The sequence below is a fragment of the Condylura cristata genome, unplaced genomic scaffold, assembly GCF_000260355.1.
Source record: "Condylura cristata isolate star-nosed mole 26May11 unplaced genomic scaffold, ConCri1.0 scaffold00007, whole genome shotgun sequence".
NCBI lineage: Eukaryota > Metazoa > Chordata > Mammalia > Eulipotyphla > Talpidae > Condylura > Condylura cristata.
The window spans coordinates 6131157-6144029 of record NW_004567108.1 but is presented as its reverse complement, the minus strand read 5'-3'; the positions used below and the strand labels follow the sequence as shown (position 1 = coordinate 6144029).

Here is a 12873-nt window from a genome sequence, read left to right as displayed (position 1 = left end):
GCCCCTGCACCTCTGGCCTGTACCCCAGCTCTGTATGCGTAAATAACTAAATTTTTAAAAAGAAAAAAAAAAGATCAGAAACTCACTGTTGTTGAAAGTCTTCACAATGTATAGTAGCCAGTGTCGCCACAGCTTAGGTTTCTTCAAGGCAAAGGAACAGAAGGGCAGGGAGGGAGCAGGGCGTGGGCGTGGACCATGGTGGGGGATTATGGGTGCTTCAGTGGATGTAGTGTGGCGACATACGTCTCTAAATGTGTACACCTAGAGCTTAGCTCAAGATATCTCAAAAAAGAATTTAATGAATGAAGTTGAAGTTGCTTATATAACTAGGCCAAAGGTGAGAGCATTTACTTCTGACGGCAACCACAGTAAAGCCTGGATTAGATTTCGCTGGAAAGGTGGCTCCCAAGTAGAGAGTTTCTTGGCTCTCACATGTGATCCGTCCTTCAGGGATAAGGTGGGAGCCTCATCTTCCCCCAGTGACAGTGACGGAAGCAAATCTTGGCATTCACAAATGAAAGGTGTTTAATCTCCTGCTTGTCTCAAGTGGGTGCTTGCTCTGAGCTGGCCCTGGAATTTAAATTGTTCATGCCCTGGGCTTATGCAAGTGTAGTTGTTAAAGTAGTTCAAGTTGAAAATACTAAAAATGATTTCTAGCTGGCATCTGATCATAGAAAACTGAGTGACCTAGAAGGACCTTGATAGAAGTTTAGTTCCAGCCTCCTGAAATTTTCTCCATGGGTTAGATCATTGAGGATCTAAGCAATGGGGATGTGGTGATGCATAGATTAAGATGGGGGAAAGGAACAGTTCACAGAGTGACCGGTCTCTGCTTCATTTGAAATTTGGTGGAAGAGAGTCCAAGACAGAACACCTCGTTGCCCAAGCAAGGTGGGCCTCTGCCTCTTGGGGAACGAGCTGGCACTCAAGTGGCGCCTCGCGGCCCCAGGGCTTGGTCAAGGGGAGCTGCTCACGTGGCTAAGTGGTCCGAGAAAGTGAAGGTTTTAAGTCGAGTGCTATGTCATTTCTTAATCTTGTGTTTGCTTTTTTAATCCTCCAGCTGACACATCTTATTTGCCTCGTCATGCTTCTAATTCTGTGAGTGTTTGTCCAGGGAAACACAGGCTGGGCTCTGTTTTGCTCGCTTGCCTGCACACACTCACGCATGCACTCACGGAGGAACTGAGTACGCAGCCGTCGGCTTACAAACAAATTCTAACACATTACACGAAGAAATGCTCCAGCCCGTAACTGGAGACCGACTGACCTTTCTAAGAAAAATTCGACAGGACTTAACACGGCAGATGTTCACGACCAGCAGAGCATGAGACCATTAGTCAGCAGCCGAGAGCGAAAGGCTGGCGGCCCTGGACTCGTATTTATAGGTGTGAGGGTTGCTTGTCACCGCCTCTGAGGGTAGAACAATCCCCCTTTAAGAAAACTTGTCAGTGTGGGATCTTGGCCTCAAGGCCCAGTTCTTATAGATTGAAAAACAAAGCTGAACAACGGGAACAGCGTGTTGCCCAGAGGCAGGGTGGGAGAATGGTTGTGGCTTTTGAAGGAAAGTTGCGTCCCATCACCTGATGTCTTTGGGGGTCTGTGTGGGTTTACACCCCTGCAAATACATGTTATTTCGCTATACCCACCCACCGAAACCCCAGTCCTCTTCCTTCAGACCCCCGCACCTCCCACCTGCCCCCTTCTCTGGCCTCAGTCAGCATCCACTGTGCTCTTTCCCTCCTGTTGCTGCAGAATTCTTCTCGGCTTCGCCAGTCATGGTTGCAGTGTGAGTTCCTGGGAAGGCGGAACTCGAAAGTGACTAGAAGGGGTGTGTGTGGTTTTTTTTTTTTTGTAAAGATTTATCTATGCATACAGAACTGGGGTGCAGGCCAGAGGTGCAGGGGCGGTGAGGGGATTCACCAGAGACAGAGCGGGGAGCAGAACAGGCAGATGGACGAAGTACACTGCTGAGGGGAGCCGCGGGCGGGTCAGCAGGGGTCTGCCCGCCATGTGGGTCAGCTCCGGGCTGGAGCGGGGAGCAGAACAGGCAGATGGACGAAGTACACTGCTGAGGGGAGCCGCGGGCGGGTCAGCAGGGGTCTGCCCGCCATGTGGGTCAGCTCCGGGCTGGGAATTGAACTCCTGGTGCAGTGACTGCTGATAGCTTCGTAGTGCTGCTCTTTAATCCGTTGTGCTACCAGGGAGGGCCCTGGTGTGTGCAGTCTGTACGTGTGGTGTGTGAGGAGAGCAGAGACCAGAGTATCAGAACATGTTCTCAGGGGTTGGGGTTGCCTAGGAAAACCAAACCGGGCTTTTATTTGCTGACCTCACTCTGGCCTCAGCCCTTCCCACAAGCCCCAGGACTGGGTGGTGCCAGCAGGAGCAGCACCGTCTCCTTCAGGGCACCTGGCGCCAGGAGGCCGCGCTCCCGGGCGGGAGGGGTCAGCACAGAACGTGGGGCCACTTTGTGGGCCTAGGGGAGAAACAGCCGGAGTGAGAGAAAGTGACGGAAGGCCCTCGGCAGTAGCCTCTTCTGGGAGCCAGGTCACACTTTCGAGATCTCTATTTCTGTAGCTTGGCATTTAGGACGGTCCTTCCCCTTCTGCCGTCCTCTGCGCTCAGTCTGTGTGGGGTGAAGGGGGTGGAGGGCCTCTTCCTGGCTCTCACTCGGCTGTGAACATTCTCACCTCCATGCCCCAGGCTCCATGGCCTGTCTGAGGCCTGCCTTGAAGTGTGGGTGTCTTTGCTCCCTCATCTGAGGCGAGATGGCCCTAAGGGTGCAAGGATGAGCTGGCAGGTTGGCAGCATTGTGCCCAGCGAGGCCTCGCCCTCACGCCTGCCCTCCCTCCACGCAGATGTGCACCGACTGCCCTGACTCCAGTTCTTCCCCTCTTTGGTCTTTCCATTCTGCTAGAAAATGTCACCTGAGGATGGCTCATTGCACTCATTTCTCTGTAGCTAGCTCTACCTCACAATTTAGATGGTGCTTCCTTGCTCGCACTGGAAGATGAACTGCTTAATTTTGTGCTGTAGATGCCAGAAGCCAAAGTGAAGCCGAGTTAAGGCCCAAAGAGGCTGGACTCCCCCCAGGCCTGTCCAGACGGACCTGCTGGGTTCTCCCTCACAGCCTCCCGTCCCCAGCTCCCCCCATGACCCCTCCCTCTGTCCACTGCAATATGCCTGTCTCTTATTGGCAATTAAATCTAAAGCTCAAGGACAGCTTTAGATTTACAGGAGACTCTTGATATATTAAAAAAAAAATCAGGCTCTTTTTAAAAAGATTCGTTTATTTATGCGTACAGAACTGGGGTACAGGTGCACCTGCCACAGGTGCAGGGGCGGTGAGAGGATTCACCAGAGACAGAGTGGGGAGCAGGACAGGCAGATGGACGAAGGACACTGTTGAGGGGAGCAGCGGGCGGGTCAGGAGAGGTCTGCTGAGCCATGTGGGTCAGCTCAGGGGCGGGGATCGAACTTGCACTGAAGCGGCTGCAGCCAGCTTGCAGTGCTGCGTCCTAACCCATTGCTCCACCAGGGAGGGCCAGACTTGTTCTTTTGACATATCACTTTGAGTTACAACCATGCTCTTTGGCTTCTACATTCCAACGTGGATGCAGAAAGATGTACCTTTCTGTAAAATGCACACGGGTAAAGACTGTCCCCTAAAGGTCTGGAGAGCCCACTCAGGCTTAGCCTTGAATTATTTCCCAGTTTGACTCTTTGTTCTATAAAAGTGGCTTTTGTGTGTGAGGAATGTCACCATTTCAGGCTCCCACGTTGGGGTCATCTCCAATCCCTGGAGCCAGGACCGGTGATGAAGAGTTAGTGCATGCAAGGTCCATTTTCTGAGAATGAACAGGAAGGTTGTGAGGCTAAGGGAGGATATGTGTTCTCAGTCAAGATTCATTTGCTTCAACATTATTTTTTCTAGTGCTCAAAGATGTTTAGGGCGAAACACATGAGACAGGCTGTCTGCTCATGAGCTGGATTAAAGCATTTACCGTCTGTAGTTACGGATCCCAAGAATGTCCCATTTCTCAGTCTTCTAGCTCCGCCTAGTGGCGACAAAATATACTGCACTCTGGAGCCCTGGCCAGTGCCGTGTGAATTTGTTACTAAACTGTACAGACCAATTTAATTCAGCATGGTCTTGATAAGTGGATTTTTACAGAAAAATCATCCAGATTTTAAGTTTGATGGTTGATTTATTTGGCTCATAACACAACTCAGCAATTTGCAGTCCTACACATGACATTTTTAATTTAAATTCTTAAATTTATGGCTTAAAACAAACCCTATCTTTTGATGCTGAATTTTAACACGTTAGGACTACAGTGACCTATTAGGATTAGTCTAGGATGAACCGTTCCTTCTGGGAGTCGTTGTCACCGGTTTTTAGTTCATTTGGGGTTCTGGGGAAGCAAAGGTAGTGACATTGCATGTGGCCTGGTCTGTGTGTCATACCGGGCTGTTTGGCAAAAGGTGGTCTGGAAAAACACGAGGTATGGTGAGGCCCTTCCGAGTTGGAGTTTTCTGCTGAGTGGACCCATCACGCCCTGCATTGGCAGTGGCTGTCTGTGCCTGGTTGCCTGACTCAGCATTACAGGCCTGTAGAGAGACAGAAGACTCTAAAATTCTCTTTCCATCTACCCGAATCAACAGTGAGCTGGCCTGGGTGGTTGCACAACACTTCCCTGTCCTTAAACTTGAGAGCATCTCACATAAAGACCTTCAAGCCTGGCTCTGAACTGGGCCTCACCCAGCTACACACAAGTGTCAATCTTCTTGTTCACTGTGCAGCTGTATCCGGGCTCCAGGAGACAGATTCCACCTCCTCCGTGGTCCACTTGTGTTACACGTTGTTCAACCTGGACTCTCCCAGGCCTTCTGATATCCCGAAGCTCCTACCCCTTCCTCATATTCCACCTGTTGTCATTGGGTAATCGTGTAGCCAGTTGCTCCGCCTGCCTCTCTCCTGGCATGTGAGTTTTCCTTCGGTGGCTATGGGGCTCGGTCACCTGAATTGACAAGGCCTTTACAGAGAAGCGTGGCCTGCAGTAAGCGCTCAGTTAATTTTTCTGGAGTAGTGAATATTGAATTATCCGAAAGCTCAATGAACATTTTTTTTTGCTTTTTCTTTCTCTCTTTAGCTGGGAAGTTATCAATTCCAAGTCAGAGGAAAGACCCAGGCTCAGCCACTGTATTGCAGAGTCATGGATGAATTTCAGCGCATTTCTCCAAGAAATGTCTCATTTCAAACAGCAGAGTCCCGGCAAGGCAAGTTTTCCAGAAGGACAATAACTGTGCTTTGAAATGTGCAGTAAAGTTGGAACCAGATGGAACGATTTTATCATCTTGTAATGTTTAATATGTGCTGTTACCAGCTCAGAATGTTACAGAAGTCTGTGCCACAGAAGCAGGGTTCAGATACGTGTGATACGGTTGTCCTAGAAAACCTGCAGTTTCTTATTTTGAAATTAGACGGTGTTCTGTGTTACCCATATTTCTGGTTTGTTTTTAAGACGACACGGTCTTTCCTGTTGGTTTCTCTGCATTTCATGTTCTCTGACACTCTCATTTTTCTTCCATTTTTTTTTTTCATATTTATCTTGCTCATTAACTAACATGGATGGTGATCGGTCTGCTCTTCAAGGAGGCCAAGGAGGAAAAAAAATTCTTCCTCAGAACTTCCATGTGTAGTATTTGTTCTGATTCTGAAGTCACAGGGTGTGACATGCACACATAGTCCTTGAGGGGACTTTTTGAGAGAGTGGACGCTCTCCACCCTATTTTACTGAAATGACTAACCACCTCTTTGGAAGGCTTTAAACTTAAAGCATCTGCATTGGGTCCATTACCTCAAGCCAGCTAGATGTACCTCAAGTCAATTAAATTATGATGCCACAAATTTAGTGCATAAGATGGTATTCTTTTGTAGAACTGAGTGCTGGATATAGAAATGCTTTTATGACTTTATTTCTTCTTTCCACTTCATGGTGTTTCTGCTCCCATTTTACTGTTAGGATTCCACACCCTCCTGCTATTTCGGAAATGACTATTCGCTTTGTTGTGTATGTTCATCTGTTCTTTTGTTCAGTTCAGTAAATCTAATATCTAATGATGCAAAGTCAAAGTTCACCTGAACTTTAGATCCTCTTACTATTGCTCTTAGTTATGCATCTCTTACACAGGTGTCTTTCTGAAATTCACTCAACACATTTTCTTTATCAGTTGAATACCAGAATTTAATGATAACATTTTCTTTGTCTAATGCCAGATATTAAGATAAATGATTTTCTTTTCTTTTCTTTCCAAAACAGTGTAGGAAACAAATGAAGGGGAGGAATTTTTCTGTCTTGAGGCTTAAATGTCTTAAAGCAGCAACCAAGATGTATGGGTCTTAACTGACAGAAGGAAAATCATACCTCACTATCAGAATTTCCTTTTATTTGCAGGTGGTTTCCACGTGACTCGGTAGTGGGGTCAGTTTGAGATATAGATATACTTAGAAGGAGAGAACTGATGACAAGTAAACTTATCCCAGCAACTCGTCAGTTCTTTTTATGTCTGAGCCTCTAATTTTGCTGTGTTGATATATTTCAGTGGGCCTGCAGAAGTCTGAACTTGCGGACTGAGTTATCAGTTTGCGTATTTTCAGTGAGTGATTTTCAGTAAAAGGAGTGTCTGGGCGTCTGTTGCTCAGTTCTCTGGTATCTGTCAGTGTCAGTGGGATGATTAACGGGAGACTTGGTGCCAGAAGTTAGCTCCTGGAACCTGAAAGTGATTAGTAAGTGGCAGTGTGAGCTAAGGCTGCTTGATTGAGCACAGTCGTTTTTGTCAGACCTGAGTGTAAAAGGACAGTTCGGTTGCATGCTCGCGCCTACACCTGTGTCCGCGAGTCACCCTAACCACAACGTGTTCTCTCTCTCACTTCTAGTTTTGTCTTCTGGTCTGCAGTGTGTGTACATTTTTCACCATTTTGGGAAGTTACATTCCTGGGGTTATACTCAGCTATCTCCTCCGTAAGTAATAATACTGAACCAATAAGTAGACATTTTAATTCAGCACTGTTTTCTGGAAAGCATGTATCTTTATATCACTTTTTGAGGATAAAAGGAGAGAAGGAGGAAGTCAATTAAATAGTCTGTCTTTGAAAATAATGACTAAGGGGTGTGTGTGTGCCCTTAAGCATGTACACGTAAGCAAACTAATGTTTCATACAGGGGAAAGAATAGAAATTTAGAACTTCATTCACAGAGGCAGCTCTCTGAGGAAAAATACCTTCTACTTGTCAGTACAAGACATGAAATGTTTTTGTGAATACGAAGATAGAGCCTTTCTCTCGAAAGCCTGTCTTACCTATATTCTCTTCTTATTTTCAGTACTGTGTGCATTCTTGTGTCCGCTATTTAAATGCAATGAAATTGGACAGAAGATATACAGCAAAATCAAGTCCGTTTTGTTGAAATTAGATTTTGGAATCGGAGATTATATTACTCAGAAGAAACGTGAGCGATCTGGTGGGTAAATAGTTTGGATTCTAGACTCCACGCATGAAATATCAGGAGGCCGTTTATTACAAAATTGCTCTCATGACATTTCAGGTGCTCTTAACCTTTTACTAAATATTATTTTTTTATCTTAATTTTTTTATACATAATAGTTTATTTTTACATCATTTTTTGCATTTTCCCATCTCATTTGCAATCCCCTTGGGCTTCCCATCACCAAATCACCCATGTACCATAGTCTAGTTTTACTAAATATTATTACAGAAGATAATGCCTCCCAACAACAGAGCCTCTAATTGCGATGTTTCAATCCAAATTGTCAGAGAAGGGACATAGATCATATATATTTGCTATTTATGACTTATTTTGCTTACATTGTTTTAAGAGGGGAGTGAAGGAAAACCATTGTTACGATTTTCCCTCTTTTGACTTGATCTTGTTAATATACAGACTCTAGCAAAGCTTCAGAATTGTATGAATGGCTTATTAGAGCAAACATTTTCTGGATTTACCCCAGTGTTTTTGATTCTCTAGGTTGAGGGTAAAACCTTGGTAATTTGCATTTCTGAAAAAGTTCCCAGCTAAGTTGATGCTGCTGATTTGAAATGACACTCTGTGAACCTCCGCTGTTTGGGCTGCTTCCTTCGGAAGCCAGATACCTGCAGATAGATGAGACTTATCATGAGCAAGCGTCTAACTGCAATCTATGTAGGAATTGAAGACTATGATAGAGCATGAGGTAAAGATAAAGTGCATCATGTCTAGGCTGGTCAGGAAACTGAAAACTTTAATTTTCTTTTCCTCAACAGAAGCAGATAAAGAAAAAAGCCACAAAGATGACAGTGAATTAGACTTTTCCGCTCTTTGTCCTAAGGTAGTTTTTGTGTTGTTTCCAACTTGTTCTGGTGTGGTTTGACTGTAAATTCATTTATATTCACCAAAATCCAAATAGTTTTTCCCAGTAGACATCAATTGTCTGTAAGTGATTTGAACAGTTTTGAAAAGAAAATATTTATCTGTTTTTCATTTCGACATTTTTGGTGTTGGTCTGTATTTTTCCAAACCCTTTTCCACTGAAGTTTAAACTGTGCCTCTGGCGTTTACCTTAACACAGATCAGCCTCACGGTTGCTGCCAGGGAGATGTCTGTGTCCGACACGGACGTCTCTGAGGTCTCCTGGACAGACAATGGGACCTTCAACCTTTCTGAAGGATACACGCCACAGACGGACACTTCGGAGGGTAAGCTCCCACCTCGGTACTCAATGAATGCCAATATAATTAACTCTTGTCACCTGCTCTGCAGGTTAACAAAACAAGGCCTAACTATACACGCATGCCTTGCTCTCAATTGGATGAATCCTGAGAAGCGCCCTCGGGCCACTTCGTCATGGCGAGAATGACATGGGGTCCTCACACAGTCCTGCATGACAGACACAGCTACCGCACATAGGCTCTCTCTATTGTCTGTGGTTCGTCAGGGCTATCCAAAGGAGTTTCACTATCACAGTGGAGTACATTGCACCTCAATAACATGGAGGAACCATGAAGACATACCAAGTGCAAGAAGCCAGACACCCAAGCCAGTAATGTAGAGCTACTTGTATGAAATGTCTAAACAGGTCAATCCAGAAGGATGGAAGCGGATGGTGAGGGAGACCTGGGGCAGAAGTACAGGCGCTTAGCTTTTGCTGGTCACTTTGCTCATGTCCATCAAGTCTTTCAGTCACATGCTAAAAATATGAACAGGTCATAATATGGAGGGCTATGAGTAAACTTTTGCGAACAAGAGCAAAAGTTTCTAGAGGAAGGAGGAAGGCGATGCACTGTCTGAGAGGAGAGGGCTTGGCTATTGGGAGACCCGAGTGTGGTCTTGTCTTGGTTGTTAGCTAACTGTGTGAGCTTGAATGGACTATGGACCTTGCTTTTCTCATCTTTAATGTGCATTCGAAGAGGATCACTGAGTCCCACTCAAACAACGACAGTTGCTTGGTTCTTCAGCTTCCAGTCTAATCGATATAATAGAAGAGGTAACACACGCCAACCCATGTCGGAGACTTATTAATAAGCTGAAGGCTTCACATCACTGTTTCAAGAGTTTTCTTTGTTTATCAGAATTTCAGTCTATCACTTTTTAACTGTTCATTGAAAATACTTAGTGTAGTAGTTGAACTGCCGACCCCATTACTCGACACTTTTTCTCTGAAAAGTGAAACAAAAAAATCAGTCTATGAACCTGATATTGCTTTCAGGTGGTCCAAATCTTCAAGTGATTCTATATATATTTGGACAGGAGTTTGAAAGGGCACAGTCGGTTTCAGCTGTCTTTATGGAGCGCCAACTGTATGCATGTTAGGTTGAACACCGACTAGAAGGAGGACTAGTTTTTTATTTACTGCTGTAAACAAGTCACAGCTACTCTGTGGATGAAAACACTAGCATCCAACAATATTTTCCACCTGCTATCCCAGAGCCGCTGTTTACCTCTGTTGGAAATATTTAATTTTGTGGTCAGTCACAGTTACATGGCCTCAAGTAGATCTTCTCCCCAGCATCAAGATTTTTTTTTAAGGCAAACATTGACACTTTAGTTAGTCAAAGCCTCCAGCTAAAGTGAGGTCTTTAAGTAACAATATTAAACAACAGTGTCAGTGGAGGTAGACTAGTGTTTGTGTCCTGGTGGAGAAAGCCTCTCCAGCCTGGGAGGGGTCTAATATCTGGGTAAGTCCTTTGAAATGTACACAGAAGGCTCAAGAGTTTCAAGGCTGTTCTCTAGTTCTTTACATTCAGGTTCTAATCAGGGACTGTTTAGTCTTCCGAGGGCGCTTAAACATGACCTTCTGTTGCACATTTCACAGATCTCGACCGACCTGGTGAGGAAGTTTTCTCTCAAGACCTTTCAGATCTTCCATCTTTAGAAAATGGCACAGGAACCAACGATGAAGACGAGTTAAGCCTTGGCTTGCCCTCCACGCTCAAGCGAAAAAAGGGGCACTTGGAGAGCAGCGTCGGCGCCAGCAAAGAACGGCCGCTGGCCGCTGGTCTCACCCTTCCTCTGAGCAGTGACCAAGCCGCTCACTTGGTGAGCAGCCTGGCGGGGGAGGTGATCACGGCCGCAGTGGCGGCTGCTGTCAGAGACCAGTTAGAGGGTGGGCGTCAGGCTGCCCCCAGTCCGGGAGAGGATACAGACAACGAAGAAGGTGATGACTTTGAACTACTTGACCAGTCAGAGCTTGACCAAATTGAGAGCGAACTGGGACTTTCTCCAGACCAGGAGGCGGAAGCACAGCAAAACAAGAAGGCTTCAGGCTTCCTTTCAAATCTGCTGGGAGGAGGCCATTAGTCTGGGAGCTGGCTTGCACAACAGAACACAGATAAACTACCAAAAAATTTCAAACAAGCAAAAAAAAGTTTTTGAACTGTGAGCTTTGCTGATTACTTTAGATTTGGGGGGGTCTTATTTCCCCTTCTGCAGTGAATTAATTGGACACATATCAAGTGACATGATAGATTGTTATTTTGCTGTCAGTTTTTATGTAACTAGCATGGAAGTGAACTTTCTATATCTATGCATACATACTGTGTTGTCAGAAAAGAATTTTAGGGGTTGTTTTTAAAGCAAAAAAAGGAAAACATCCACTTACTGAGATCCTCCTATAAGTATCCTTTCATTTTTCCTGAAAATATATTTTTCAAGCATGCAAAAATAGTTTCTTGTAACTCACTGAACTACTGACAATTCCTTGCAAATTCATGCCATACCAACTCCTTTGTTCCTACCATTTGGAGACTGACAAGAACGGGGTTACTTTCTGATGCCAGAAGATACCATGATCAAGCTGTCTTTAGCTGAAGGACTTGGGAAAACTATCAAGATTAACTCTCTAGGACAAAATAGAAAAATATATTTTACAACTTCAAACACGCTGATCCATTTCCATGTATTCCTGTAGTCAACTAGGTTTGCTGTCAGGGCATCACCATTGACTGCCAGCCCTGACCTTGTGATGGGTGGCATTAATCCATAGCAAGTCAGTCACTGCCTGTCACTTAGACGGTGGTTATGACGTCAACGGTAGTTGAGTTGTGCTTTGTGGTTCAGTTGTCTTGTAATTGTAGTCGGGAGTTGAGTTGTAGTTGTGAGTGCAGATCTGCTTGCCCAGACCCAGGTCAAACTCTCATCTTTCTTATGATGTCATGGAGAAAGTCTCTTAAAATTGTAAAACTAGTCCCCACCTTGTATTATGATGTACGATCATCAGCAGCAGAGAAACAATGACTCTGTTTCCTAGTCTGTCGAAACTCCTACGGCAGAACAACTTGCTCACCTTTAACATGTATTTATTTGCCCTGGAAGTCTGAACATGTAATGTTTCTTGGAAAACTAGAATATATTGTTCCTTTATTTAAAAATGTTTCGATCACCTTTCACCAAATTTGTAGATTTTTAACAAAGGACAAGAGAGCAGAAAACAAGCTGATTTTGTTTTGTGACACAAACTTTTAAGCATGGAGGGACCATGTCGGCCACTACCAGCAATTTCGTTAATCTTCAGGGACAGCTGGCATTTCTGCAGATGCACATACATGGGCATCTGAGACCCTCAGAAAGGAAGGATAATCCAAGGATGTAACTATTCGCCCTTCTCCCTTCATTTTATCCCTTTTCTTATATTTCCAGTAATTAATGATAGGGAATCTGATATTTCAAAGTAGCATCTCTTATTTATTTATTTTCTGAGGTATTAAAGTATCTAGACTAAATTTTGCCAATGTTAGGGAGAGAAGTTACTGGAGACTTTGGACACTTGCTTTTTGTGATTGACTTTGCTTTTATGTCATTAGTGCCTCATGACTGTGTTTGATGTCCGTATCAACACAAAGTAAGCCTGTGCCTTCATTATCTTGCCCATTTTGGTACAAGTGAAAACTCAGTGTTAGATCTTTGAAGCTGTGGGTTTGGGAAGAATATACCTGAATTGGATTCAGTTATAGTTTCTGGACATGAAGAAAAATACAGTCACATATTTATAAAATAGTTTTTACTGGGGCTTTTTTTTTTTTTTTTTTTTTTTTTTTTTTTTTTTTTTTTTTTTTTTTTTGAGTGGGAGAGGGGAGGAAAGGGATGAGGTTGTGATTTTTTTTTTTTTTTTTTTTGGCCTCCATGTGTCTGTTTCTTCATCTTAAAAAGAAAAAATTCTTGGCTATGGATCCCAAAAGCCTAGAGGTCATTTCCATTTCATCATTCAAGTCACTGGACAAGTTTACAAGATAAGGGCTGGTGGGATGAACTATAAAACTAGAATCAAATGTTGCTATAAACTCTACAAGGGGTTTGGTTTGGGCTGGAGAGTTTCACAGGG

At 44.4% G+C, this 12873-nt stretch overlaps 1 protein-coding gene across 2 annotated transcripts in view; it reads left to right on the top strand.

The window, feature by feature from the left end:
- Positions 1-12572, top strand: part of FAM134B (family with sequence similarity 134, member B) — an 81519-nt gene extending 68947 nt beyond the window's left edge. For both annotated transcript variants that reach the window (XM_012721923.1, XM_012721924.1), the window contains 6 exons: positions 5151-5277; positions 6938-7022; positions 7383-7520; positions 8321-8385; positions 8626-8752; positions 10369-12572. In XM_012721923.1, coding sequence (XP_012577377.1) covers positions 5151-5277; positions 6938-7022; positions 7383-7520; positions 8321-8385; positions 8626-8752; positions 10369-10853 — 1027 coding nt within the window. In that variant the 3' untranslated portion in view covers positions 10854-12572. The remainder of the gene's footprint in view (positions 1-5150; positions 5278-6937; positions 7023-7382; positions 7521-8320; positions 8386-8625; positions 8753-10368) is intronic.
- Positions 12573-12873: the final 301 nt, after the last annotated feature.